At 39.4% G+C, this 25,056-nt stretch overlaps 1 protein-coding gene across 1 annotated transcript in view; it reads right to left on the bottom strand.

Moving 5' to 3' along the window:
• The window catches only part of TNS3 (tensin 3), a gene marked incomplete at both ends in the record, with an annotated part of 195,689 nt that overhangs the window by 59,744 nt on the left and 110,889 nt on the right, over nt 1-25,056 (bottom strand). The window contains 10 exons of the mRNA XM_080611182.1: nt 8,739-8,843; nt 11,682-11,747; nt 12,743-12,872; nt 14,838-14,913; nt 15,048-15,108; nt 16,034-16,146; nt 17,340-17,423; nt 20,401-20,465; nt 23,113-23,235; nt 24,447-24,497. Of these exons, the coding sequence (XP_080467308.1) occupies nt 8,739-8,843; nt 11,682-11,747; nt 12,743-12,872; nt 14,838-14,913; nt 15,048-15,108; nt 16,034-16,146; nt 17,340-17,423; nt 20,401-20,465; nt 23,113-23,235; nt 24,447-24,497 (874 nt within the window). The remainder of the gene's footprint in view (nt 1-8,738; nt 8,844-11,681; nt 11,748-12,742; nt 12,873-14,837; nt 14,914-15,047; nt 15,109-16,033; nt 16,147-17,339; nt 17,424-20,400; nt 20,466-23,112; nt 23,236-24,446; nt 24,498-25,056) is intronic.

Raw genomic sequence — 25,056 nt, 5'->3', positions numbered from 1 at the left:
CAGAAGTATCTATTGTGTCATCTTGATTCTACTTCTGCAAACTTTTTTCAGTCATCCATGCGTAGACTTAACTTGAAGCAGCTTGTGCTTAGATAACTAGCCAAGGAATAACAAAACATCATGGTACAGCAAGATTGGTACGAATACAAAACACTAAGTCAGTGAAGTTTAAGGGTATTACAAAGTCACTGAACTATGTGAAACTATTTCCTTGCGTTCATTCCAAAAACAAAGGCCATCTTCAGGAATACTCCATGCATTTACATGTACTCCAAATGTTACGGTTCAGAATTCATGATTATTCTTCCTTACAGCTGGAACAGCACACTCGCCTTGAGTCATGGCTTTTTTCTTACTACGTGGTTAGGCTTCCAGCAAAAATCAGTTATGGTCATTACATGTGAAGCAGCAGAAAACCACTGATGACTCTACAGGGTTGCTGAAAGTTGTACAGGACCACAGTAAAAACCAAAGGGCTTAAAAGGGCTGCCTAAAAGGTCAACATAATGAACTTCCTCTTTCTGTTGAGTATGCAATATGTAATTTAACAGTATTATCATTATTAATAAAATTGCTCCGCCACTCTATGGTGCTTTCAATAAACTCATCTTTGGGTGTTTCTAAGCAGGTTCACAGCTAAGGCAGTTATATTTATCACAGCTCTTTGATTGTCTAACTTACTAACTAAACTTACAGGGACTCAAGAGACTTCTGGCTTATTTTCAGGTATTAGAGAAACAGTAGAAGTAATATATAGTAACCTTATATGATAATAATTATAGTATCTGCCTTTCTTGAAAACGGTATTTGAAGATGATCTACATTTGCTCAATACAAGCATATACTAATAAAATATCTAGGTTTGGTGGTGAATTTCTCATGTGCTTCAATGACTTAGAAACAAAAAGTTCTTCCTACAAAGAATATTTTATGCACATTTACCAAAAGGAGCACGAGGAACAGCTTGACACCAGGAACGTAAGATGAGCTTTGGAAGTTTAGGAAGTCTCTTGAAATGGGTAATAGATTAGGAGACATTCTTTAACGTCCAGAATAAGACTGAGAAACAATACAGAACACGAGGAACCTGAAGATATAGTCTAGCCTGTACTACTTGTGAGACAACAACTCAGTGCCCACGGCCACCTCGGAAACTGCACAGATTAAAGCTTATGCCACAGTGCTTCCACCTGTGTCTAGTAAGAAAAAAGACCTGCCCTTTCAGGAGGCAACATCTTTATATATCGTTAGGCTCCAGGAACAGAAAGGACAAGATAAAAGAGCTTGAGTATTGCAACTTTTGCTTTCACAGTTGGAGAGAAGATGTCCACAGTAAGAAGTAGAACTGGGTTCCGACAAAAAAAATTTCCCTCTGCTGACTGGAAGTTGCCTCCTTCTGTTCTGTCTGGAAGGAATTTGAACCAGCTGCTATTCCTCAGCATCCAGATACTGTCCATGCTTGAAGCAGAATCTAGAGTAGATATCAATATGCAGGCAGACCTGAAGTTGGCCCCATCTCTCAATTTCCCCTTATTCCTTAGCAGTCTGACCCAAAGCTCTCCAATGTTCACAGAAATCCTTACAACAGAAGGGATCAAAGATAAACATATAACACTCAACAAGTGCAGCTGCGGGAGCAGGAGTAGAGATTCCCAGGACAGCTCTCTGGGACTGATCCATGAATAACAAGCGTACTATCTTTAGCAAAGCTTCACATGCAGCTACCAAGAACCACTGAAAGGTGATTGCACTAAGGGCTGCTACTGTTATTGGTACAGCTAAAATTCTGCTGTTGGTCACTTAAAATTTAGTATCTTATGGTTTGGAGGAACTTATTCAACCACATTGTACTGTCAGAAATGCCCATGGTTTATAGTGCTAAAAAGGACACTTGCAGAGTGGTATGCTTCATTCTGTACACATTATCAAATGTAACAGTTAGCTTTTAAAAATGAGACACTGAAATGCAGAGTTGTGGAACTCAGGAGAGCCAATCTTTCATTCTGTCTTTTCTGAAGTCAAGAAAAACCCACCAGCACATATATGAAGTGGCTGTGCAAGTAGTGCAAGAGGGGAAAAACCTATGTATATATCTTTTGATGGTTCACTAAAGAACCACTATGTGTTTGCTGCAGCAAAAGTTCCAGGCAGAGCCCTCAGTTCTTCAGTACCTGCTATATGTATTCAATGGCAGGAACCAACATGTTTCATTAACCAGTGTGCCAGACTCTCAACTAAACGGACAGTTCCAGGATAATCCCAACAGCAATGTATGCTCAATTTGCTGGAAGAGCCCTCTTTTAAAAACCGGTACACATTACAGAGCCAGGCCTTCCTGATCAAAGCACCTCCACAACAAACCAAAACATTTTGCACCAGCTGCAAGCAGAAACTCATGCTTCTCCTGTCGTATATTTATGTGGAAGGAAACACTGGTTTGGACATTAGTGTTTAACAGCATTGACAACCATAGGCTGTAGTTGACATGACTAAGAAACAGGCACATGCCAAAACATAAATAGAAGCCTGCTCAGGAATCCAAATATGCTGGGCAAAGAAAGACTTGCTGGATAAAGCAGTGTTACATGGCCCCAAGATAACGGCCTTTGGGCAATACATAGAGAACTGGGAAGAAGAAGAGTGAATGCTGTTACCTTCCTCCAGGCTTCTACAGTCTGAATCCTCCTGTGCTGGAGAGAGAGGTATCTTACACAGTCTTACCAAAATAGAACTGCAAAAGATATCTGACTGTATCACAAACTACCGTAAAATGTCTATTAAAACACAATTTGATGAGCCTTTTTGGTTCTAAAAGTGTAATAATAGCCTTTGACAAAGAGCTACTGAATAACATCCTTGAGATAACAACGCTTCCTATTACTGACGCAAGACAGGCATTAACAATGATAGGCTCTGCCGGAGTTTTGAAAGTAACTGACATATGCAACCTGTGCTTCAAATCAACCTGTGCACTGTTAAAGACACTGATACCAGGGAGGTGTGGGGGCAAGTGTGCCCAGAAGGGGAAGTACAGGCAGCCAGAGGGAAGAGGCCAATGGAAAAAAGCAGGGGCCTAGCATAAATACCAAGGGAACCCTGTTTCTAATCTGCTCTTGTTTTCAGACGTAAGACTTTAAATATTTATCTTGGGTATTACCATTCCTCTCTGGTGTGCAGCATTTTGGACTGGGGGGGACAGACTGTTCTGGTTTTATTTGAGAAAAGTTTAAACTCAGCAGAACTGATGAATGGTACCTAACAAAGTCAATGCTCCAGTCCACTAAGTAAAATGCACATGATTCCTCACACATCGATATGCTTATATGTGGGGGTAAAAGACTGGTTTGCAATAGAACTTGTCAGGCCAAGTTCTGGAGTTCAGCTTAGCACTTAAGTAAACACTCAAGACTTTCAAAAAGGTGTTCAGTGTATCTTAAGAGATACTCTTTAAAAATGAGCCAAAAAAGGTCACTTTAAATTGGTAGAGTCCTTTGAAAGTACGGCCCTTGACTGCACTTAACTGTCAGCTCCCCATCCAAAATACTCAAACACTTTTTAGGGGGTTAACAAAAAACCTCAAACACAGCAATGTAAAAAAATGACAACAACCACCACACAACACACTAAAACCCCCAAAACATGAAAAATAAGAGATTTCAAACCAGAGCAATCTTAGCTAATCAGGCACAATCTTGAAAACACTTCATAAACATGCATTTAGTCTCTAACATATTGAGCTGAAACCAAATATTTAAGACAGAATACCGTTACAATCAATGCTCTATTAAAGGAGAGAATCACTTATTGCTGCACAAGTAGAAATGAAACCTTGTAATCCCATGTTTGCATTCAATATTACTGACAAACAAAAGAAACTCTTTAATATTAATTTATCTCCAATTCATTGTCAGCCTCATGATTAAGACGACTAAGCGGGTTTAAATTACGTGTGTATATATAGATATATATATTTAAAAGAGAACTTACAAAACTTCAAGACATAGAAGGCACAGATTTCTTCAGAGAAAATCAATTAAAGGCATTTCAGATACTACTTGAAGGTGGCAGCATTTTATAGGGTGTTTTTTCTCTATTTTCTAGAGATGTTTTTATTTTCACTGTCAAACAGCAAGAGGGGAAATTGCTGCAGGACACCTTTTCATCCCTACCTTCTAACAAATCTCTCTTTGTCTTGAAAGAGAGACATCCAGCTGGTGACTAAAAGCTGGAATTACCATTTACTCACTACCAATTTAACCTTCAGCTCCACTCACCAGAAATGGTATCAAACCTGCTGTTTTCTTTGGTAGGCATCTGCATTCCTGTTAAGGTACCATGGCCAAGCAGTTTTGCCTCAGACCTTGAGTTTTGCAATACTGAAGGGGCCCTCTGGGAAAACAAGTGTTTAACTACATGAGAGGGCACCTCCCTACTGAATAGCTATTTACTTTGGATTGAAGAGCAGAAAAATATTCAATAAAAGTCAAACATCCCATCTAATCACATGACATGGGTGCATACCAGAATGTTGGTTATTGCCTACCTGGAGACGCTTACATCCTTTTCATTTGTGCAAAGAAAAAGAGCAGGAGCAAACCAGTTGATAAATATTTGGCAATTTTGGACTGCTTGGTGGTGATTACAGTTACAAAACGCTAGAAAATCTGTAAAGCAACACTCTGGAGATACAGGAACTTGGATTCCCTCAGCCCTACCCTATTTGGCTTGAATGAAAACCATCCTTTTGTTTCTAAAGTGGCTTCTTTTCTAATTATCACTGTTAAGCAAGTAAACCACTTTGCTAGGAAACAAACAGCAAGGTTCTGTGGCGAAAGATACTTAACTTCCTGCCTTGTAAAGACTTACTGAAAGTCCTTCTCTTGTCATTTTAAACAATTTTTAACATGTGTGCATGTTCTTTTCTTTCCACATGTTGTACAGCTGGCAGACAAGAGTGCAGAGGGATTTAGTGGTTGTTAAAGTAAGTGAAATGTCTTAAAAAGGAACACAGAACAAGAACCAGGTGCATTTCTGTTGCCAATCCACTGAATTCAGTCAAACTAAAACAAATACCTTCATGGTAGGTTCATTCTCTCTCTAGAATAATCTTAGCATCCTATCAGGATAGGTAGAATAAACCTGAAATAAAACAGCCATAGACAGTGCAAAAGGAACAGCAGCATTCATCTTTTCTTCCAGTTATTCACCTTTTCTGTCAAAACAAGTTTCTGCTCTGCAGCAATACATTTAATGTTTATTTTAATACCTCTGATTTCATCTGCAGAACACCTCAGAGCTCAGGATTGCACCAGGGATCCCTTGGTGGGTTCCACACAAACTGATGGTTCCTAGGCAAAAGAAGGCTTGCATTTTCAGTAGGAGGGAAGTGTTCAACAACAGTATCTCTCACTCAATATGCCAAGTAATAATCCTGAAAATTACCAAGGAGAACTAAAAACTCTCCACACAAGACAAGTCAAGCCTTTTCCATTTACCTCCCTTTGGGAGGCGGGACAGCTTTTTTCCCAAACCTATGTGTCATTTGGTATGAGGTAAAGTATTTGGTAAAGCATTTCAGGGAGTGGGAAGGGATTGCTTGTTTCTTTCAGCTTTCTGTTCCCATAGAAAATACTTCATCCTCATTTATCACTACTCCCCCTCTCCTGCCCCAAATGCCAGAATTACAAGCAGTAATTACTTTCACTAGGTTGTGATCATAATAGCTACTAACCCAAACATTAGTTTAGTCCATCACTGCACTTCAAACTACTCCTAAAATATGACCATGAACAGTCCCAATACCCGAATCAGTAGAAATATAAGGGAGATGCATATGACCTTAGCCATCAAAAGGGAAACAATGCAGTACAGCTGACGGCGTGTGAGCTCCAATATCAGTTACAAAGCAAATAACATGATTATTGAGAGGATTTGATAAATGTAAATGTATTGACATAACAGAAGATACTACTCATTTGTGCCCACAGGTAGTGTATCTTTGTGGTCAACTTGCTATTTTGCAGGAAATGAGCAACCTTTTGTAAATCCATACACATCTGTTGGCTAGTAATTGATGCCTTGATGACAAAGAGCACTCAGTAAGATCAAAAGTCATTTTTCTTCCCTCTTGCCCACAAAACACACACAAGACCACAAAAAAAACAATGACAACTACCTCAGACTTCTACCTGGTAGTAGAAAGCCCTCCTGAGTCTTGTGGTTCTAAATCCTACGTTTAATGCATACTTTTAAATCAGCATAACAGAAGTCTCTGTGCTAATGTACTACTTGAGGAGAAGGAAATCTGATACAAACTTAGAAACTTAAAATCTTCAGTCTATTATGGAGGACCATTAGTGCAATACCCAGGAGACACCTCCTAAGGGATCTGAAGAGAAACCATATTTCTGAGAATGTCTTCCAATCATTTATTACTTTCTAATTATCAAGATTTCTATACTGTTAGGAATGAGGTATAAAGCACTAGATCCAGAGAGCAAACTGCCCCAAAACCTGCATATGTTCAACACAACCTTATTATCATCAAAGGGTTCAAGATCATTTAAAAGGCAATTGCTTCTGTCTGCAATACTGTATCATGCCAACAAACCAAGATACTTTGGGTACATTTTTCTTTTATCATGTCCTTTCATCTTTTGTTCTTTTGGTAACAAGGCCAAATAGGTGTTGGATTTCAAAAGAGAAATTGCTTTCTTGTTCTCTTCTAATTTTCCATCTGAAATCAGCATCTCCTCTTAGTGGTCTCTCACCTGTGGCAAAAACTAGGGTTCAATACATCTTTTTAATGCAAAAGCACAATATTGAACCACTGTACAAAGCATGAGAAGTCTGTCCTGATGTTTATACATCCTACATTAAAGAACACCTAAGCAAACCATGCTTGCCTCAAGCAGCAGAATAATCTTATATTTATGCTGAGTACAGATCTCATCCTTTAAATCTAGCTGTCCCCTGGGTATGTTTCTTTAGCCCCTTCTGATAGTTTGTCCAGACTATGCAGAGACAAATGCTCTGCGTGCAATTTGGTTTTGAGCATCATATGGTAACACCCTGCCTCCTAAATGTTTGCTTGAGAAACGAGGATCTGGACACATCCCCTGTTCTTATGGTATATTGACTAGCTTCAACTCTAGTGACTTCTCTGCAGATTCACAATACCTACGCTAACACATCATATTTATATCGTCTCTCAGGTAATTAAAAATATACCATGCACAAAAATTCCATATAAAAGCCTGTAAAGTGCCACATATAAAACTTATGAACGTCAGAAAAACAATCTAACTGTATTTATGAATGGTCTGCAATCAAATCTTAAACAGGGCCTAATTAGCATGCAATTCTGTATCTTTCAGCAGCATGCTGCCTATACATTCAGCTCTGCTTTCCATTTCCTGTATTGCAGTGCAATGCACAAGGATGGGAAGGTCAAATATATCTATTCAATCAATCTGAGCCATTAAAAAAAGTCACCACATCAATGCATTGCTTGCTGAGGGCTAACAAAGGAGGGGAAAAAGGATGGGGGGGAGGAAGAAAATAATATGAAAACATCCTGGGTAGAAATTAAGACTTCTTCAGCCAAAATTCAGTCTCTCTTATGTTAACTCTTTCTAAAAGGCACTGCACAGCCTTTCTTATCCAACTATAAAACCTCTCAGGACTCCCTATGGAATGCTCTACCTGCCTCAGGTAAGGGTGCCAAATAACTGTTCTCTTGTCACCCTCTATTTTCCCCTAGTATTCTGCAAATGAGGAAATACTGCTGTGCAAGAGTCATGCAGTGGTAAAAAAGTCAAGCTCACATTTATGCCTCTGCCCCTAAACCCCTCACTGATGTAAGTCATTAGCTGGTCAAATGCTAAACTCAGATTATAAAAATCGATGGAAACTGAGCCTAGAGAGAGCTTATCAAGGATCCTAACTCTGCCTTTCTCTCATTTCATAACAGGAGAGCTGTAAAAACAGGAACTTTGGCATCCGTTCAATACCTTCTCTCATGTTTTTACTTGCAAGCATGTCAGGCTTGCTGTGCACTGAGGTGTGCAGCCACAGGTGTGATATTCTGAGTCCTTACAGGAAAACTGTATCCATTAAAAGCACAACATTCACTCAAGCAAAGCATTCGAAAAGCATCCGCACTGGAGTCAGAATCTGAAGGCAGCTACTGGAGGCTTTCATCTGCTGCATGTATCATCAGATTACAGAACAGAAATCTAGGAATTTAAAGGGCAGTTTGGAAATGGGCACATTTATGAGGGGAAATACGCAAATATTCATGTCCTTTGCTATTGGTTTATCTATAACTTTAGAGCCTCGCTCACCTCCTGCAACACTCTAGATAACATAGTAAGCACTGAAGGCTACAAACTCACCACATCATTTTGTTGTTCTTAAAATTCTCTATTAGGATTCCAACTAGATGCTTTAGAACAACCACAAAATATAATTTAAGCAAATTTACAACTAGTAAAATAACTTGTATCAACTAGCTGGGGCTCAGAGTCCAACTTGGTGCAATAACATGAAACTCTCAACTACTGCAGCTTTCTTTCCATTAAAGCTACTGAAGCTAAATAGGGAAGGGTAGACAGTGACTTAACACGTCAGGGAACTGGCACTAGGTACAAACAAATGAGGTCTCCTTCCTCTGTTTCAAATGCTGTGGCACAGTTGTGAGAGGTTTTGCCTTGGCCTCATATGACTGAGGTACTCACCTTCCCCATCAGGGCTCATATTTTCATAGGAATCCCAGCGTATCAGTGGGTCTGAGGTATTGTAATCAACTATCACTCCATGGTCATTCTGAAGGTGTTTAAATCCTAAAAAAGAAACATGTGTTTGAGACAAAAAATTATCGTGGCCACATTTGTAGTTATATACATGCACACAGACTATGTGGCCTTCCAACAGAAGTTTGATCCCCAAACTGCAGTACTGTAGTCTGAAATGTAAAATAAGCAGCAATAGGGGAAGAAAGGTTATATAAATCAGCTAAGAAAGGCTTAATTTATGTTTTACTACAGAAGGTACAAGCAGACAATATTATCTTGAGCTTCTTGACTATGATGTAGCTCTGATAGCTTGAACCACACCCTAAGAGAACACAGATGATCCACCAGACCTATCAGGCAGGCAGGACAAAACAAATAGCTTTCCAGAATGAAACCACAAGTATCCATAAAGAAATGGTGCTAAAGGAATTATAAAATAACACTCTGTTACATACAGATCATCATTCTGATACCAGAGCAACTTATCACTACAGATGAACAGGAGAGCTGAAAAACACCACTCTGTCCCTCCCAGTTTCCCCAAGGTGCCAACTATGCTGTTTCACCCATTCTCCAGCCTCCTGGCAGAACCTGAGGCCAGGCAGCTTGCCTTCCATGTGTTTGGCTGGCTGAAATACACTCTGCCAAACATACCTGGAATCTACAGCAGTTACCCACATTTTTGTGCCATTAACAAGGCCTAAGATAACATTCAGCTTTTGAAAGGATGCCATGAGGAATTTAGGTGTGGTCCAGTGATTCAAAAGCAAAGCACAGGCATCAAACACTCATGACTTTGGACTTGGCTTTGATGCTGATAGACAGCAAATCACTTTCTGCCTTTGCTCCTCTATCTAGATTAGAGGACAAAGAAATCCTCAGTTATCAACCTTCAGGCTCTGTCTGGAGAAGCAAATCCTATTGCAAGTTGTTCTGAAGCAGCAGAGTGTTATGCACATGCTGTGATTTTCAAAACAAGGATAATTAAAATTAGAAGGACAAGAATGCTATGGTTCTATACCTTCATATGCAGGCAGAAAAAAGCCCTCTCTAGAGAGTTTCTCTGATTACATTTGTCTCATATCTACAAGGCAGATTTATGAAGTTTGTTATCTAAGTATTTAGGTGTCTTATCTTCTTGGCATATGCATTCTTTCTTAAAAACCGTATCACAGTCATTTTTTCTAGAACACTGTGTCCAGTTTCAAGTTATACAATACAAGAAAGACATGACTACAGGGAAGCAAGCTCAGGGGAGGACAACCAGGATGGTTAGGACTGAAAGACTTGGAAAGGTCACGACTGAGGAAAGGCGGAGGGACCAGATTTTCTCCAGTCTGCAGATTAGATGGTCTTCGGGAGGGACCTGACAGCAATCCCACAAAGGCATGGAGGAGACAGAACCAGTTGGGAGCTAGGTAGGAGAACAAGAAACAGGCATAACTTGAATCTACAGAAGCTTAGATCAAATATAGGGGAAAAATAAATCTACTGTGAGGACAGTCAGACATCAGAACAGCCTGCCCACTGAGGTTGGGAAGTCCCCATCCTTGAAGGTTTTCAGGATTTGACTGGACAAAGCCCTAGGCAACCTGGTCCAATCTCACAGATGAGCCTCCTTTCCAGTAACTAGGAGCCTGCTAAAACTCCACACCTCTGACCTGCTATCTAAGGAAGGGAGCCTTGACAAAAATTTGAGCCTTTTTCAGACATGTCAGCTGCCCTCTCTTCAAGCATTTACAATCCACACATGCTTACAGCAAGCTGGACAAATTTATTTATAAAAACTGTTTTTCTTATGTGGCTTTCTAACAGACTGAGGTCTTATGTTCAGATGGACAGAATCCAACTTCTTACTGACTGCTACTACAAGTTTCTAAGTGATTGAACTGGTGGCAGGTGGGGAAGAAAAGGAAAACATGCACTTCACAGGACAGGGGAAAATGTATGAGACAGATAGTTAAGAATACCTGGTTTTCATTCAGTCTCAGGCAGAATCCATACTTTTCACGACATCATAAAATGAGTAAGAACACATCCATTAACAGAATTAAACTGCAATCTACAGCATGATCTTAATTCTTATTGCAGGTTGTAATTATCTTAGACATATTACAATAGAATTCTGGAGGCATACAGGGTACACCCCACATGCCAACTTCAGAGCAGAAGCATTTCCACCAAAACTAGAGCTGCACCTCTTTATGCTAAACTGAAGACAGCCCAAATTTCACCACAGCAAACATAATCAGTCATGACAACATCCAAAAAAGTTACGGGATAGGGCACTGCTGTCACTTTTGCCACTTATGCCAGGCTGAGCTACCTATACTGTGCATGTTTTACACAGATCATAGAATCGTTTGGGATGAAAGCACCTAAAGGTCACCCACTTCCAACCCCCTGCCATGCGGAGAGACACCTCACACTAGATCAGGTTGCTCCAAGCCCCATCCAAACTGGCCTTGAACACTGCCAGGGATGGGGCAGCCACAGCTTCTCTGGGCACCCTGTGCCAGTGCCTCACCACCCTCACAGGAAAGAGCTTCTTCCTTGTATCTATCCTGAACTTCCCCTGTTTCAGTTTGAACCCATCACTCCTTGTCCTATCACTACAGTCTCTGTTTCTCCTAGTTGTCAGCAACTGTTCTGGTATAGCTTTAAAACAAAACCTGATCACTCCTGTACCAATGTAAATGCAGAGTCTTTATTAAAGTTTTCAAATTTAAACCAGCAATTATCACATATTTTATGAGTAAAGTGGAATTTCAGATTTTCTACAAGAGAAGTGGAATAAAAAAATGAAAAAGGATTATTATTTTTTTTAATATACATGTCAACATGGTTTATTTTCCAAGTAAATACATTTTTCTTCTGTAACCTCACCTTGAAGTTTCTCTGGAGTTCCTGAAAACACTAATTCCACTTTGCCATAATCAGGGAAACGGTCATCTGAAAACAAAGGACAGTATTTCAGCAAGCTGTCTCCCAGGAGAGCAGTTCCAAGGCAGTCAGAAACCCAGATTCTCTGTAGCTATTAACACACGTATCCTTGTCACCATTCCCTTGTCCCTTGAAGTTTAGGGACTTGCTTCTAGAAGAGCCACATTCTTTGCCCCACACATTCTCCAGAAAACACAACCTAAGCGTCAGTCGGAGCTTTGTTTTCATCCAAGAGCAGTCAAAAGCAGAAGAGATGTTCAGCTCCCAAACCTCTCTCTCGACAGACATGGCTGGCTTTGGTTTTTAAGGAAAACACAGCCAGGAGCAAACTAAAATTGTTCTCTATATTGGCTAAACTGCAATAGTTGACCACAAAATTCTGTGTAGCCATATGCTGCAGGAAAATATGTTTGATTTCAGTTTACTGGCAATGGAGGGTGAGGGAGTTACAATCCTGCAGATAAACATAAGAGTGAAGCAATAATTTGGTAAATGTAAATGCTAAACCAAAACATTTTCCAATGCATATGAAAACTTTGCCTCTATTTCTGGATAGTCTGAAGCACATGAAAAGATCTCTATACTCAAGCAAACAAGGTCACAAACATGGTATCAGACTTTGTGATTGTTTTCGTCAGCCAAAAAAGGGATTGGCTTAGCTCATCTTATTTCCTGTCATGGCAACTAACAGAGTCACCACTTTAAACAAATATCTGTTGTTTCTACAAATGTGAGAGGAGGTGATGAGGACTACATAGGAGTATCTGAATTATTCTGGCAAGTTAACTCACTTGAAGAGCTTTTCTTCTCATTAGGGGTTTACCTGTGTTACACGCTATGAGTTAACTAATACAAAGCAGTCTCCCTTTCCCTAAAAATAAGGATGGGAAAAATAACCCAAGAATCCTTTTGAAAACAGGTCCTAAAGATGATCATCACATGCACAGGCACACACATGCACCCCCGCACACCTATTCATCCAACCAACCACGGACAGGAAATACCTTTGTTGGCATTGTCCAGATCCTCTTTGCCAAACACCAGTGCATGTCCTTGAATAGCTCCAGTGTGAAACTGAAGGCGAAAAACCACATCACGAGTAGCTGACCGGTATTTTTTGTGATAACACTTCAGCTGGAAAGAGAGAGGAACATGTCAGGAAGCAATTTCTTACAAATCTGAACAAATGTGTATATGCATCAGTTGCTAAGTAAAGCAGCCACAGAGCAATTTACTGCAGACACCTCTGATGTTGTAACAAGCAGGGTGCGTGTTACTCAATCCTTTAAAATTAGACAGGCCCAAGGCAACATAGTTCTGGATGTGTAAAACTAATAATGACTATTTTCATCACTATCAGTCACCAGTCAGATAATGATTCAGAATCACAATAGCTGTCAGTAGAACACAGGAATGCTGACTTGTAACCCCCTACTTCTTCACAGCACCAAATTAATGTAAAACTGAATGACAGCATGCCCATTTAAAAATAACTGAGGAATATGCAGGGTTTAAAATTAAGCCTGATTACATTTACTGCAGGGCTCTTAAAAACCTACTCTAGTGATGATGGGACCTTGTTTTACGTTCCTGTGGCAAGCTGTTAGTAGTTTTGACAGCTTGGCTAGAACTCCACAGAACCCTGTACAAATAACATCTAGTATGAATTTCAGCAGCTAAAGGTGAGCACAATACACCTACTTTATAACACCACCTTCCCTTAGACTTACGGATATTATACCTACTAATTCTCTGAGTCAACTGGAAAACAAAGCCACTCAGATTTAGGGTTTATTTTAAACCATACACTTCAGGTGGTTAAATATTTTGGTGTTGGAGGCAGAGTATCCTATAGATTATTCTTTTTTTCGAAACCACTGATGGTTTCGCTTAGACATAGTAAAAACAATATTCAAAATGAAGTCTTTGTTTAGGAAATACCATCATGCTGAATAATGGCTTGCTCAGAATTACCTCCAATAAGAGCATGGGATGAATGAAGCTGACCTCTCTGAAAAGGATGCAAGCAGTACTGAAAAGCTGTGTGCTCATTTTTCATTTTATACACACATACATTGGAGACTCAGTGAATTCGTCTCGCACTGATTTCTTTTGTAATCTATTCCATTTCCTTAGGCACCAACAGCCCTCCAATGAATAACAAATATTCCTGTATTTGAAAGTGTCCCACACCTCCAGGTTATACGAATTTACAATAAAATAGGATATTTAAAACTTCTTTCTCTATTTTTCAAGGAAAGAAAGGAAGGACAAAGTACTCAATGGAACAGAGAGGTGAAGTAGGAAAGCGAAGAGGAAGAAGAATAATAAAAAATGCTATTTCAAAAGAAAAGAAGAAAAAAAGAAGACTCTGTTCCAAGGACCCCTTACACTGAGGTCCAGCATGTCTCAAAGTAGTACATAAATGTAAAAAATTAACCTATTAGCAACAGACCAGGAACCCAGACAATACTTTCCCCCATCATTCATTACACATACTCTTCTGCCTTCTTAGTTTAACAAACTGAAAGGCATGGCAGCTAACCATCTTTACTTCCTCTGTGCATAACTGTGTATGACAAGCAAGAGTAGAAAGCAGAGACATTTAAAATGATAGTGCTGCCATTCAATCATAGTTATGCTTCGCACACTGGCAATTACACACACGGTATATTACAGTGCATACATTTCTTTCTAAATACTTCATGTGCTCACAGAAACAGAAAGCTATTTAGAATTAGATGTTTTCTTTACAGCATATAGTATTACAATTGTGCATATTGCCTGCCAAGTTACAGGACAAAAGTGTTTTCAATGCTGAGTTACAAATACTCCTCAAAGTAATTAGGGTTACAGGCCTTACTGTGATGCTGTGAAATGGAAAGGCTGAGAGCAATTGCTTCAGTTCCTAAAAGCCTTCTAGTCTGAGTTTGATAGGAATTTTGATTCCTATAAAACTCAAGGATGATGACTAAATTAACTTAGTAACCTATTTTGTAGTGTGTCTACAACCATTTCTTTTACAAGAATGCAAAACAGGTCAGAGACTGTGAACTAAATGGCACAGGACAAGATGTTCTTTCCATACAAATAACTTACCATAATATCTCCCTTTAAAAGCTGTGCAGGATCTACAGCAATGCAGATTCGGCTTTGATTCTCTGGCCCTATGCTACTTAACAGGAGAGAAAAGACAAAATATATGGTTTAAAAGAAACAAAAAACAAGAGAAAAAGAAGAACAAAGACCATGTAATTGTGCAATTTTGAGAATTAAAACTGGATTCAAAGGAAAATGCTTACAACTTACTAGATTCCAGATGTATAAACTGGTTGCATAGCCTGGTATAACTTCAGAAAAGGCCGGCAAGCTGGAAAGAAGTCAACAGAAAAGATTGGTTTGTAATAATTTTCTTTTACCTACTTTTTCTATTGTAGTAATATTGTTTAGCTATTTTTCCTATAGTTGGAATAATGTTGTTTTCAGAGTTATAATGTTTCCTATATTACAACTGGGAAGCTTTATGTACATCCAGGTTGAGCAAAACGGCACAATTTTGGCTGTCAAAATTGGCTTTGACAGATTCATTTTCTTTTTGTCACTTTTCCCTGATCTTCAGTTTAATTCTGAATTGAGGAGGAGTGGATTTTAAAGGATTTTGGTAAGGAAAGAAAGAGGGAACACTCTGCTTCTTATTAAATGTCTGTCTGCCTGCCTTCCCACTTCTGTAGGAAAACAAAATGAAGGGAAGAAAGAGAATGGCCAAAACAAAACAAAAATTAACTACAAAACAGAATAGGAAGTATTTTCAACATTAAAACAAAATATTTTATCTACAGTTTTGTTTATACGAAGTCCCTGAAGTTTCTTACTTCAACAAACAGTAACCTGTATTTATTGAAATAGTTACCTGAGAAACAAAAGCAAACTAACAGATTACACAACAGTGACAACAGAGCATTGCAAATTCATGCTGATGACATTTCAAAAGACAGGTACTATTTAACTCTTGGATGATAAAATACAGCATTCTACTTGTTTATTATGCTCTAGCACAATGTCTTTGTTTAGCATTTTCATTTTAAAGCCACTTATAGACAGCCATTTTAGAAGCACACCTCCTGTAATTTTTACTCTCACGATCTTTCTCTTCTCCTGGTTCTTTTAGTGGGAATATCTAGGCTGATATCGAGGAGCATTAACTTACCTGGAGATTTACACAGGTTTTCTAGAAAGCTCCAAAATGAAACAAAACTTTTTGCCTACACTTAGTGAAGAAAAGTTAGATAATTTACCTCCCCCAGCATCGAAGCTTGGGATGCCATGAAGGATAACGTAGTGCAGGAAAAGAGGAGTTGCATTCATTTTCACAGATCCAGATAGAAGGCCACTTAAGAATTGCACATATCTAAAAATATAAAATTGATCTGAATTAAATAAAAACAGTAATGCAACCACATAATACATTCTTTACACGTTAATATTTCTAGGCCATGAGTGGTGAGCAGCATTATGACATTACATATAACTTTACAAAATACCATAAAAAGACAGTTTACCGCTTTATTAAATCCATGGCTGTTACATTGCTATTCTTGGCATCTTTATTTTAATTATTTGCATCACTACTAAATAAGAAAGGAACCCGCAGAGACAGGAAAAACAATCATTTTAGTATACTGTTCTAGCTGCAAATGAAGGTCTCCGCTGGCTTTGACAGCTGATACATGAGAGCATCACTCCATGTAACTGTGAAGTGCACTTCACTAAAACAGGAGGAAGAAGTGCCCTGGTCAGAATTCTTAGCATTAAGACCAAGGCAGGCACATAACATCTTCATAATGAGAAGCACCAAGCACAGGAAAACTACCACAGCAATGTGAAAACCATTGTATTTCTGCTATTTAATGACTGGTTTGGTCATAAGCTCATGAGTAAGCAAATGCAAGTGAACATCACTGCAGTGTGTGTGAAACAAATCCCTCCTATCTCCTTAAATAACCAAAAGAAAACAGTCTCCAACAGTCTCTTGCCAAAAAGAGGTAAGTAGAGAACCCCAAAACTATTCGCTTTCCAATCTGCTCACTTTGAGACCTAATGTAACCTTATTTATGCAGACAGACTGAAAAGGTAAAACATCCAGATAGAATGAATAATGCATCCTTTGACAAACATTTACTAGCATGGACATAGGGCAGATGTATAATCTGCAGGTCATCCAAACACGTGGTAATAAAATCTTCACTTCACACAAATCAGTACCGAATCCATACACATCATTTGTGCCACAGAAAAATGAGTCCTGGAGCAATCAAGAAATAGATTGTGATTCTCTTTTTGTTAGCAAACAATGCAGTAAGAACACATGTAGATAATAGTGTGGTATAAAAAGACTTATCTATCTTGAGTTAGGTGGGGGAACTGAAGGAGTTATCAATTTAGGAAGAAATATTAATACAAGACAAAGTGATGGGAATTCAGGAATCACTGAAGGATCTTGTGGAAATAGCCTTCAAACAGAAGGGAAGAGAGTAAGGGAGAGAGGGGCAGACTGTGGGGATGACATTTCTTATTAGTATAAAATAGAAAGCATTTAAATACCTTCTTTGGGATGGCTGCATTAAAGCTGAAACTTTATCATCAAAGAACTTCTTCATAGCAAATCTGTCTAGAGCCTGATCAGCACTGTCAAAACAGAGACACAAATACCGTGTTATTCCAGTTTGGAGAAATTCAGTAGGTTACAGCTTGAAATATGGCAAAATATTTGGAAAGAAAAAGAAAAAGAAGTAAGGAGAAAGAAAAGAAAGAAGCACCTAAGCGACCACTCTGGCACAGGTCAGATAAGAATGTTTTTTCCACTGACACCCTCTTATTCCACACCTTAAGGCAATTTCCTTCCCATGACAAAGCACCTACTCCCTTATTCTATTAACTGGATTGCATATTTCCAACGTGACTATGTTAAAGTCCTAATGCAATAAACTTCAGCAAAGCCAAGCAGCTCAAGCTGCAAAAGAAGGATACTTGCCATAACTGCCTGAGAGTGCACTGGGGAGTTAGTTCTCTCCATGAAACAGAGATCTGTTCTCTTTGTGAAAAAGCAGCAGCAATTTTACAGGGATGGAAACTACTGCCTAGCTCTGACTGTAGTACATGAGGTGCAAAGGATGCCAGGCTAGAGGATCATTTAAGCAGTCAATTCATTCAGTCTTTGTTTTGTGTACCGTAAGCCACGAAGGGACAGAATATTTAAAATCAAAGTGTCCATCTTTTGCATCAGATACCCACAAACTCTTCAAACACACAATTAAGGAGCAAGATATTCAGAAAACTACATTTTCTTCCATTCTCTATTCAGAATGGCTCTCGTGAGCGGCTTCTGCATCTGTGTGGAAGGCGGCAAGAGAGTATGGAAAAAAGAAGCAGAAGTGCCAAAACTCAGTAAGGATGCTCTCAACCACATATGCCAAGAAACATGCTATGCTGATTGTGTTGCATCTACACCAGATAAAAACCAATGTGTCTCTTAACATATGTAAGTGACAGTGTTAATTAATAACATGAGGACATTAAAAAGCAGCACAAGTTTCAAAATGATTAGGCTCTGAAATCTGGAATATTAAATTCCATACCTAATTCAATCTCAATGAGTTCAGAGGAAAAGAACTGTGCAAAGTGTACATTTGCTTATCAGGCTAAAAATGGAATTGATACCTTTTCCAAAACTTAATCCGAAGTTACAGATTGTCTTGACAGGGTGGTGGATCAGGCTGTAAAGTCACACCTTTTCTTCATGGGTGATAAAGATTACATAGTGTGTGTCTGAGAATATCCTTGACTCAAAAACTCTCTTCTTCACCCAATCCATCATACACCTTCACCTACACTACCACCCAGAATCTTGGCAACCCACTTGTAACTGACCAAAAACTGCAAATGATTTACTTGTTAAAGCAGTTTACCAGCTATTACATAAAGAGCTCTGCTTGCCCTCCTTAAATTTGACAGCACATTATTCCTTACTAAATGAGAAAATCAGGTATTTATAACATCTAACCAAAAGGGGGTTGCATCATAAGGCTTTTTCCCTAAGCCTAAACTTTTTGGCATGGTCATGCAGATAACTAGGAACTTTATTTAGTGTGAACGTCCTCAAAGTCTTCTGCGTACTGTTTCTGACACAGTAGCTGGCACCCCAACCTGCAGTAATTTCTGCTTCCCTCAGGGTGCTGTGTCCCATTTGGATAATGCTAGGGATACACAAATCTTAGCTGGGAAACATTCCCAACTCCATTCCTACTAGAAAAGTTAGGGTTTGGAAAGGAGCTGATAGATACCCCAAAATTTAAAGGCGGGCTTCCAAACTCACCCCTTCCTTGCAACCTAACTGCAGGAATCCTGCATTGGTTTGGGGTAAAAAACAGCACGTTTCAATGTTGGGCTTTACAATCACATCCAGGTGTTGTTTTGCATAAAATGTATTTATAGCCAGGTACCACCTTTAAGGCTTATAAAATATTGCAAAACTGAGATACCAACAGAGTACTGTATTATCCACACTTGACAGATTTTGTTATTCACAATACTTCTCAACCTGGTATTATAAATGTGTGGCAACCACTGTCCCAAGTACTCCTTGAAAATATATGGATTTATTTTTTCAGCACATACTGGTGTGTATAAAACACTGAATTTCTGAGTCTACAATTACCTTTGGATCAGGTTACCAGAGTGAACCCAGGTTATTTCCCAAGATGATGTTTTTTTACTCTGGCAAATTACTCCTAAAATCCATGAGTAATTTGCCATCAGCCTGTAGCGATTCAGGACTTCACTGACTCCAGTACTGGATCAAATATATTACTGACAGGCTGAGGTGTGAACGCAGAACCAAATGTGATTTAACCATGGCCTCTACAATGCATTTTTGCTTTAATATATTTACAGATGGATGTATAAAGGAGACCAAAGGAAAACAATTTTATTAAAGACCAAATAAAACCCCCCAAACAAAACACATTTCATCCTTTTAAGACCATTTATCAAATTTTATCTTTGTTGACATAAATTGTTAATTGTCATTTCATAAGTTCAGCACTCTAAAAGAAACAATTAAAACCAAGTAAACAGACACCTATTGTTTAAACTGACTGCAAGATAAAGGCTGGATTATTTCTTAAACTGCATTTTGCACTTTGATCAATGTCTAGAAATTCTCTACTCAAATACTGATTCCAGATGCTAGTAACTTAAAGTTTTCCTTAAGTACTTTAGGAATAGCTTCTCATTGATTAAAAAGAGGCAACTTCATGGATGTGGCAAATAGATGGGTTTAATAGAATAAACCATTATATAAATATGGTTTCTTGCACATTTCTTCATTCATCATTTACAGAATTTTCCTGCAGAATCACTGAATATCACAGATAAGAAGGGATCTTAGGGTATCACCTGGTTCAATCTGCCGCTGGAAGCAGGACAAGAAAGCTCTGTCTTAAAAACAGGCTCATTTAATACATGCTCCATGACTGACAAGAAAACCTGACAATCTTCAACTGACAACCAGTAAGCACACAAACAGTACTAAAGTTAAGAGGCATCTTTTTCTGGTGTTTCCTTAATTGTACAAAATATGCAATATGCATTATTCACAACTTACCTTGCAGAAACATTGGTGAAGTGCATATATGATGATATGACTACGCCTATCCTTCCTTTCCCTCCCTGTATTAAGAAAAAGGAAATGATAGCTTAATTAACTTCTTACATTAATGGGCTTTATTTCATTTAAGACCCATACTAACCGAACTTCAAGACAGAATATTCAGAGAACCCTCTTGCTCATGCATCTCCTGTGTAGTCAGAAAGGCGGCACTGATGTGCAGCAGCTTGTTTTTCTATGCAAGCTAGCTGCCAAGTGACATAGAAACCACTAAATAGGATTTCTATGTGTGTGCCTGTCAAATGTTATTGACTGAGAGGAAATTAGTTATACAAGAAAAATAAACTTGACCAGTAGTAGAAACATTGGTTCAACTCTTCTAATTTTATATTACTTTTTTTCCAGAGATCATTCACAGCAAGTCTAGACAACGTTGCAATTTCTGGCATGAAACGCTGTAAAATACCTATTTTGGAAAGCATGTGAGTTTCCAACAGGTTTGGGCATTTTTACCGTCCCTGCACCTGAGATTTAACACAACTATTTTTCTACGGATAATTTAAAAAACATTACAAATCTTGTTAAATAAAGTACAAGACATAAATTCAGTACAATTTACCAAGCAGTAATTCTCACGGATTTGAAAACAATTCCAGTCTCTCAGCCAACAGAAGTAGCTGGATCTATCTTCATGGTTGGAAACTTGATAGTCATTACCAAAAGGCATTAATCAACAATATGCACTACCAATCTGTACACAGAATACCCAGGAATACTTTGCCCCCTTTTGTCCCATGTACAGGCCATTATCCTGGCTGCAGCCCTGCAACTGGAAAGAATTCAACAGTTTAATACAATCATGGCATTCTGTCTGCAGTTCAGGACTGGGGACTAAACAACCTGACCTGAAGGGAGGTTTAGACCCCATCATCACCTTCATTCTGTTTAGAGTGACATCTGCCAATCATACAGAGACAGATTTGCCTCAAGTGTCACCAGCATACCTACCAACTCAGTTCTGAATTTACTTTATCTGTACTTAATTAAGGCTTTCTTTATTTCTCTTCATTGTGAGCAAGCAAGGAGAAGTAACAGTACACAGTGGCAGCTTTGCTATAAGGCACTGCAATGATACTGACAGTTAAAACCTGTCAGAAGTATCCAGGAGGTACTTGATGCCCCCACTTCCTATAATCACACAACAGCCTAAAGGGATGATCTGCGATATGTTGCCTATCCTTATCCCACAACAAAATCCATGAATGTCACAGAACATTGAAGAGCTTTTGAAGAGGTTGCTACTGAGCTGGAAATCATAGAATCATAGAATAGTTAGGGTTGGAAAGGACCTTGAGATCATCTAGTTCCAACCCCCCTGCCATGGGCAGGGACACCCCACACTAAACCATGTCACCCAAGGCCACATCCAACCTGGCCTTGAACACCGCCAAGGATGGAGCATTCACAGCCTCCCTGGGCAACCCATTCCAGTGCCTCACCACCCTCACAGTAAAGAATTTCTTCCTTATATCCAATCTAAACTTCCCCTGTTTAAGTTTTAACCCGTTACCCCTTGTCCTGTCACTACAGTCCCTGATGAAGAGTCCCTCTCCAGCATCCTTGTAGGCCCCCTTCAGATACTGGAAGGCTGCTATGAGGTCTCCACGCAGCTTCTCTTCTCCAGGCTGAACAGCCCCAACTTTCTCAACCTGTCTCCATATGGCAGGTGCTCCAGTCCCCTGATCATCCTCATGGCCCTCCTCTGGACTTGTTCCAACAGTTCCATGTCCTTTTTATGTTGAGGACACCAGAACTGCACACAATACTCCAAGTGAGGTCTCACGAGAGCAGAGCAGAGGGGCAGGATCACCTCCTTCGACCTGCTGGTTACGCTCCTCTTGATGCAGCCCAGGATACGGTTGGCTTTCTGGGCTGCGAGCGCACACTGAAGCCGGCTCATGTTCATTTTTTCATCGACCAACACCCCCAAGTCCTTCTCTGCAGGACTGCTCTGAATCTCTTTTCTGCCCAACCTGTAGCTGTGCCTGGGATTGCTCCGACCCAGGTGTAGGACCTTGCACTTGGCATGGTTAAACTTCATAAGGTTGGCATCAGCCCACCTCACAAGCGTGTCGAGGTCCCTCTGGATGGCATCCCTTCCCTCCGGCGTATCAACTGAACCACACAGCTTGGTGTCATCGGCAAACTTGCTGAGGGCGCACTCAATCCCACTGTCCATGTCATCGACAAAGATGTTGAACAAGACCAGTCCCAACACCGATCCCTGAGGGACACCACTCGTTACCGGTCTCCAGCCGGACATCGAGCCATTGACCACAACTCTTTGCGTGCGCCCATCCAGCCAGTTCTTTGTCCACCGAGTGGTCCACCCATCAAATTGATGTCTCTCCAATTTAGAGACAAGGATGTCATGTGGGACAGTGTCAAAGGCTTTGCACAAGTCCAGGTAGATAACCTCAAGCTTCTATACACACTCTCAGGAGTAGTAGCGCTAGAACCTCAGTTATCACAACATGGAAGGTCAGTGGATTAAAGCTCATTTGAATCAAATGAAGATTGATTCCGTGTTCCCAACACTGAAAACAGATCAAACTTTTTTGTTTTTTGTAAATAAGTAAGAATTAAGGACAAGGCTTTTGAAAACAAATCCAAACTGGTACATGATATGCACACGCAAAGCTCACTTACTCTGCAATGGATCACGACCACATGCTGAGGATCATTGTTCAGCCATGACTCCATGGCCTTGCAGATGGTGCACACCTTGTCAAGAGGTGGAGCATGGAGATCAGGCCACCCCACATCCATAATCTGCAATTAAACGAGTAACAGTCACAAGAGACACCTTGATCCTAATACTACATATTAAGATCTGGCTTCAATTAACTATGATGGTCAAGAGACTCCACATTTTTTTGAACCCCATTCAAATGCCACAATGTAAATAAACACTCTTCCAGGTCTCTTCAGGGGAGGAAGATGATTTAAGATACTAGTACTTCTGTAAAAACAAACAAGCAACTCCCCCTCAAACCCACCAACCACTCACAAGTGACATTTCTGAAGATCTTGATTTCTTAGATGAATTTTCATTTAGAAATTCAAGTATTTTACAACAGTAAAATACTTAGAAAGTCAAAATTAGAATAAAAGAATGTTAACTGGCCTGGCCCAGTGTTTTGGGATCGTTTTTAATTTGAGATTTATTCCCTTCGAGTGCAATAGATCTGACATCTCAAAGTTCCGTCCATATTTAACATTCAGCCTTAGTCACTATATAACACTGTTTACTCAACCTGTTGTTATTATATGCATATTTAACCCAAACAAAGGCTGTAACCATGAACAACTTAAATTCTTCATGATCAACAAAGCATTCAAAAGGTCAAAATGGAGAGTTCTTTTAATAGTTTCCTCAGGTATTGTATATCCCTGTAAATCTACTGCTATAAACAGACGTCTGTGCTACTCTTGCCTTATAATAGCTGCTGAAAAGTAACTGCATATCATTTTTTACAACAAACAAACACAATAATTGGTAAGGAAGAACAAAAGGCAGACATAATTCTGACATTCCTTATGTTTCTGGTGCGGAGAAGCAACTATGAAGTGATGATACAAAAGGGAAGTCTATATTTGAACTGACCTGACCAGCTTCAGCTGACAGACTATACATTACAGTATATAACCCCCAGTACCCTGTGACTGCACAAAGAAAGTATACTTGGAGTCAAATTTGTATCACTCAATAGGAATTTTTCAGTAGTCACAACAGGCTTCAGGTCCTGTGTGCAAAGTCTAAGGAAACAACAGGAACAGCATTGTAAGGCACAGGCCTAACAGACACAAAACAAGAACTTGGGAGAAAATAAAAAGGGATGCAAGTGGGTGTGTTTCTATCATCTTCCAAAAGTTGTTCTCTCAATCTGCGTACCAACGCTTGCACAGCTTCAGGGCTTATGAGGCCATTTCAGCTGTATTTAACATTAAAAAGAGATGTTACAGAAGACAAGCAATAATACCTTTGGGTTAAGCTTGGCAAGGTCATATCTCTTTTCAGAGAGGTTTAACACCTGTTTAGAAAGAAAGAAGAAAAGCATCAACCATCACGACTTCAGAACTGCTGTAGTAAACAGCTGTATTTGAAACACATCATGGTTACAAGAAACTACACTCGTAAGACTTCAGGTTTGCCACCGTTTTACTAAACTGAATTAACATCTGAAGTCAAGCAGCACTAGCAAATGTATTTTAGGTGTTCAGTTGCTACTAGATGCACATGTTGAAAAAGGATAATTAGCCTTTTGCTATATGTTATTTATTTCACATGGCTTTAATTGAGTCAGAGCTATGAAGAGACCTGGGCACCCCGCAAAATAACTGCATGGCAAAAGAATTAACAAAGAATAGTGGGGGAAGGTGGTACAGTCTTAAATGTCTGAATTGGAGTGCCTGGCAAGAAGATATTGGTCTGTCAGAACTTCACAAGGAAGATAGAGCATAGCTATTTAACTATAGCTCAGCCTGCGAGATCTTCCAACTCTGCTGTTAAACCATTAGACAGGAAGCTAACACACACCTAGTACTCAATAAGGAACAGTTAAAAAGAGAGACTGCTAAATTAACAAAAAG

This window comes from Psittacula echo, assembly GCF_963264785.1.
Source record: "Psittacula echo genome assembly, chromosome: 2".
NCBI classification, from domain to species: Eukaryota; Metazoa; Chordata; class Aves; order Psittaciformes; family Psittacidae; genus Psittacula; species Psittacula echo.
Note: the sequence above shows the minus strand (reverse complement) of the source record. Positions and strands in the feature narration are given on the sequence as shown.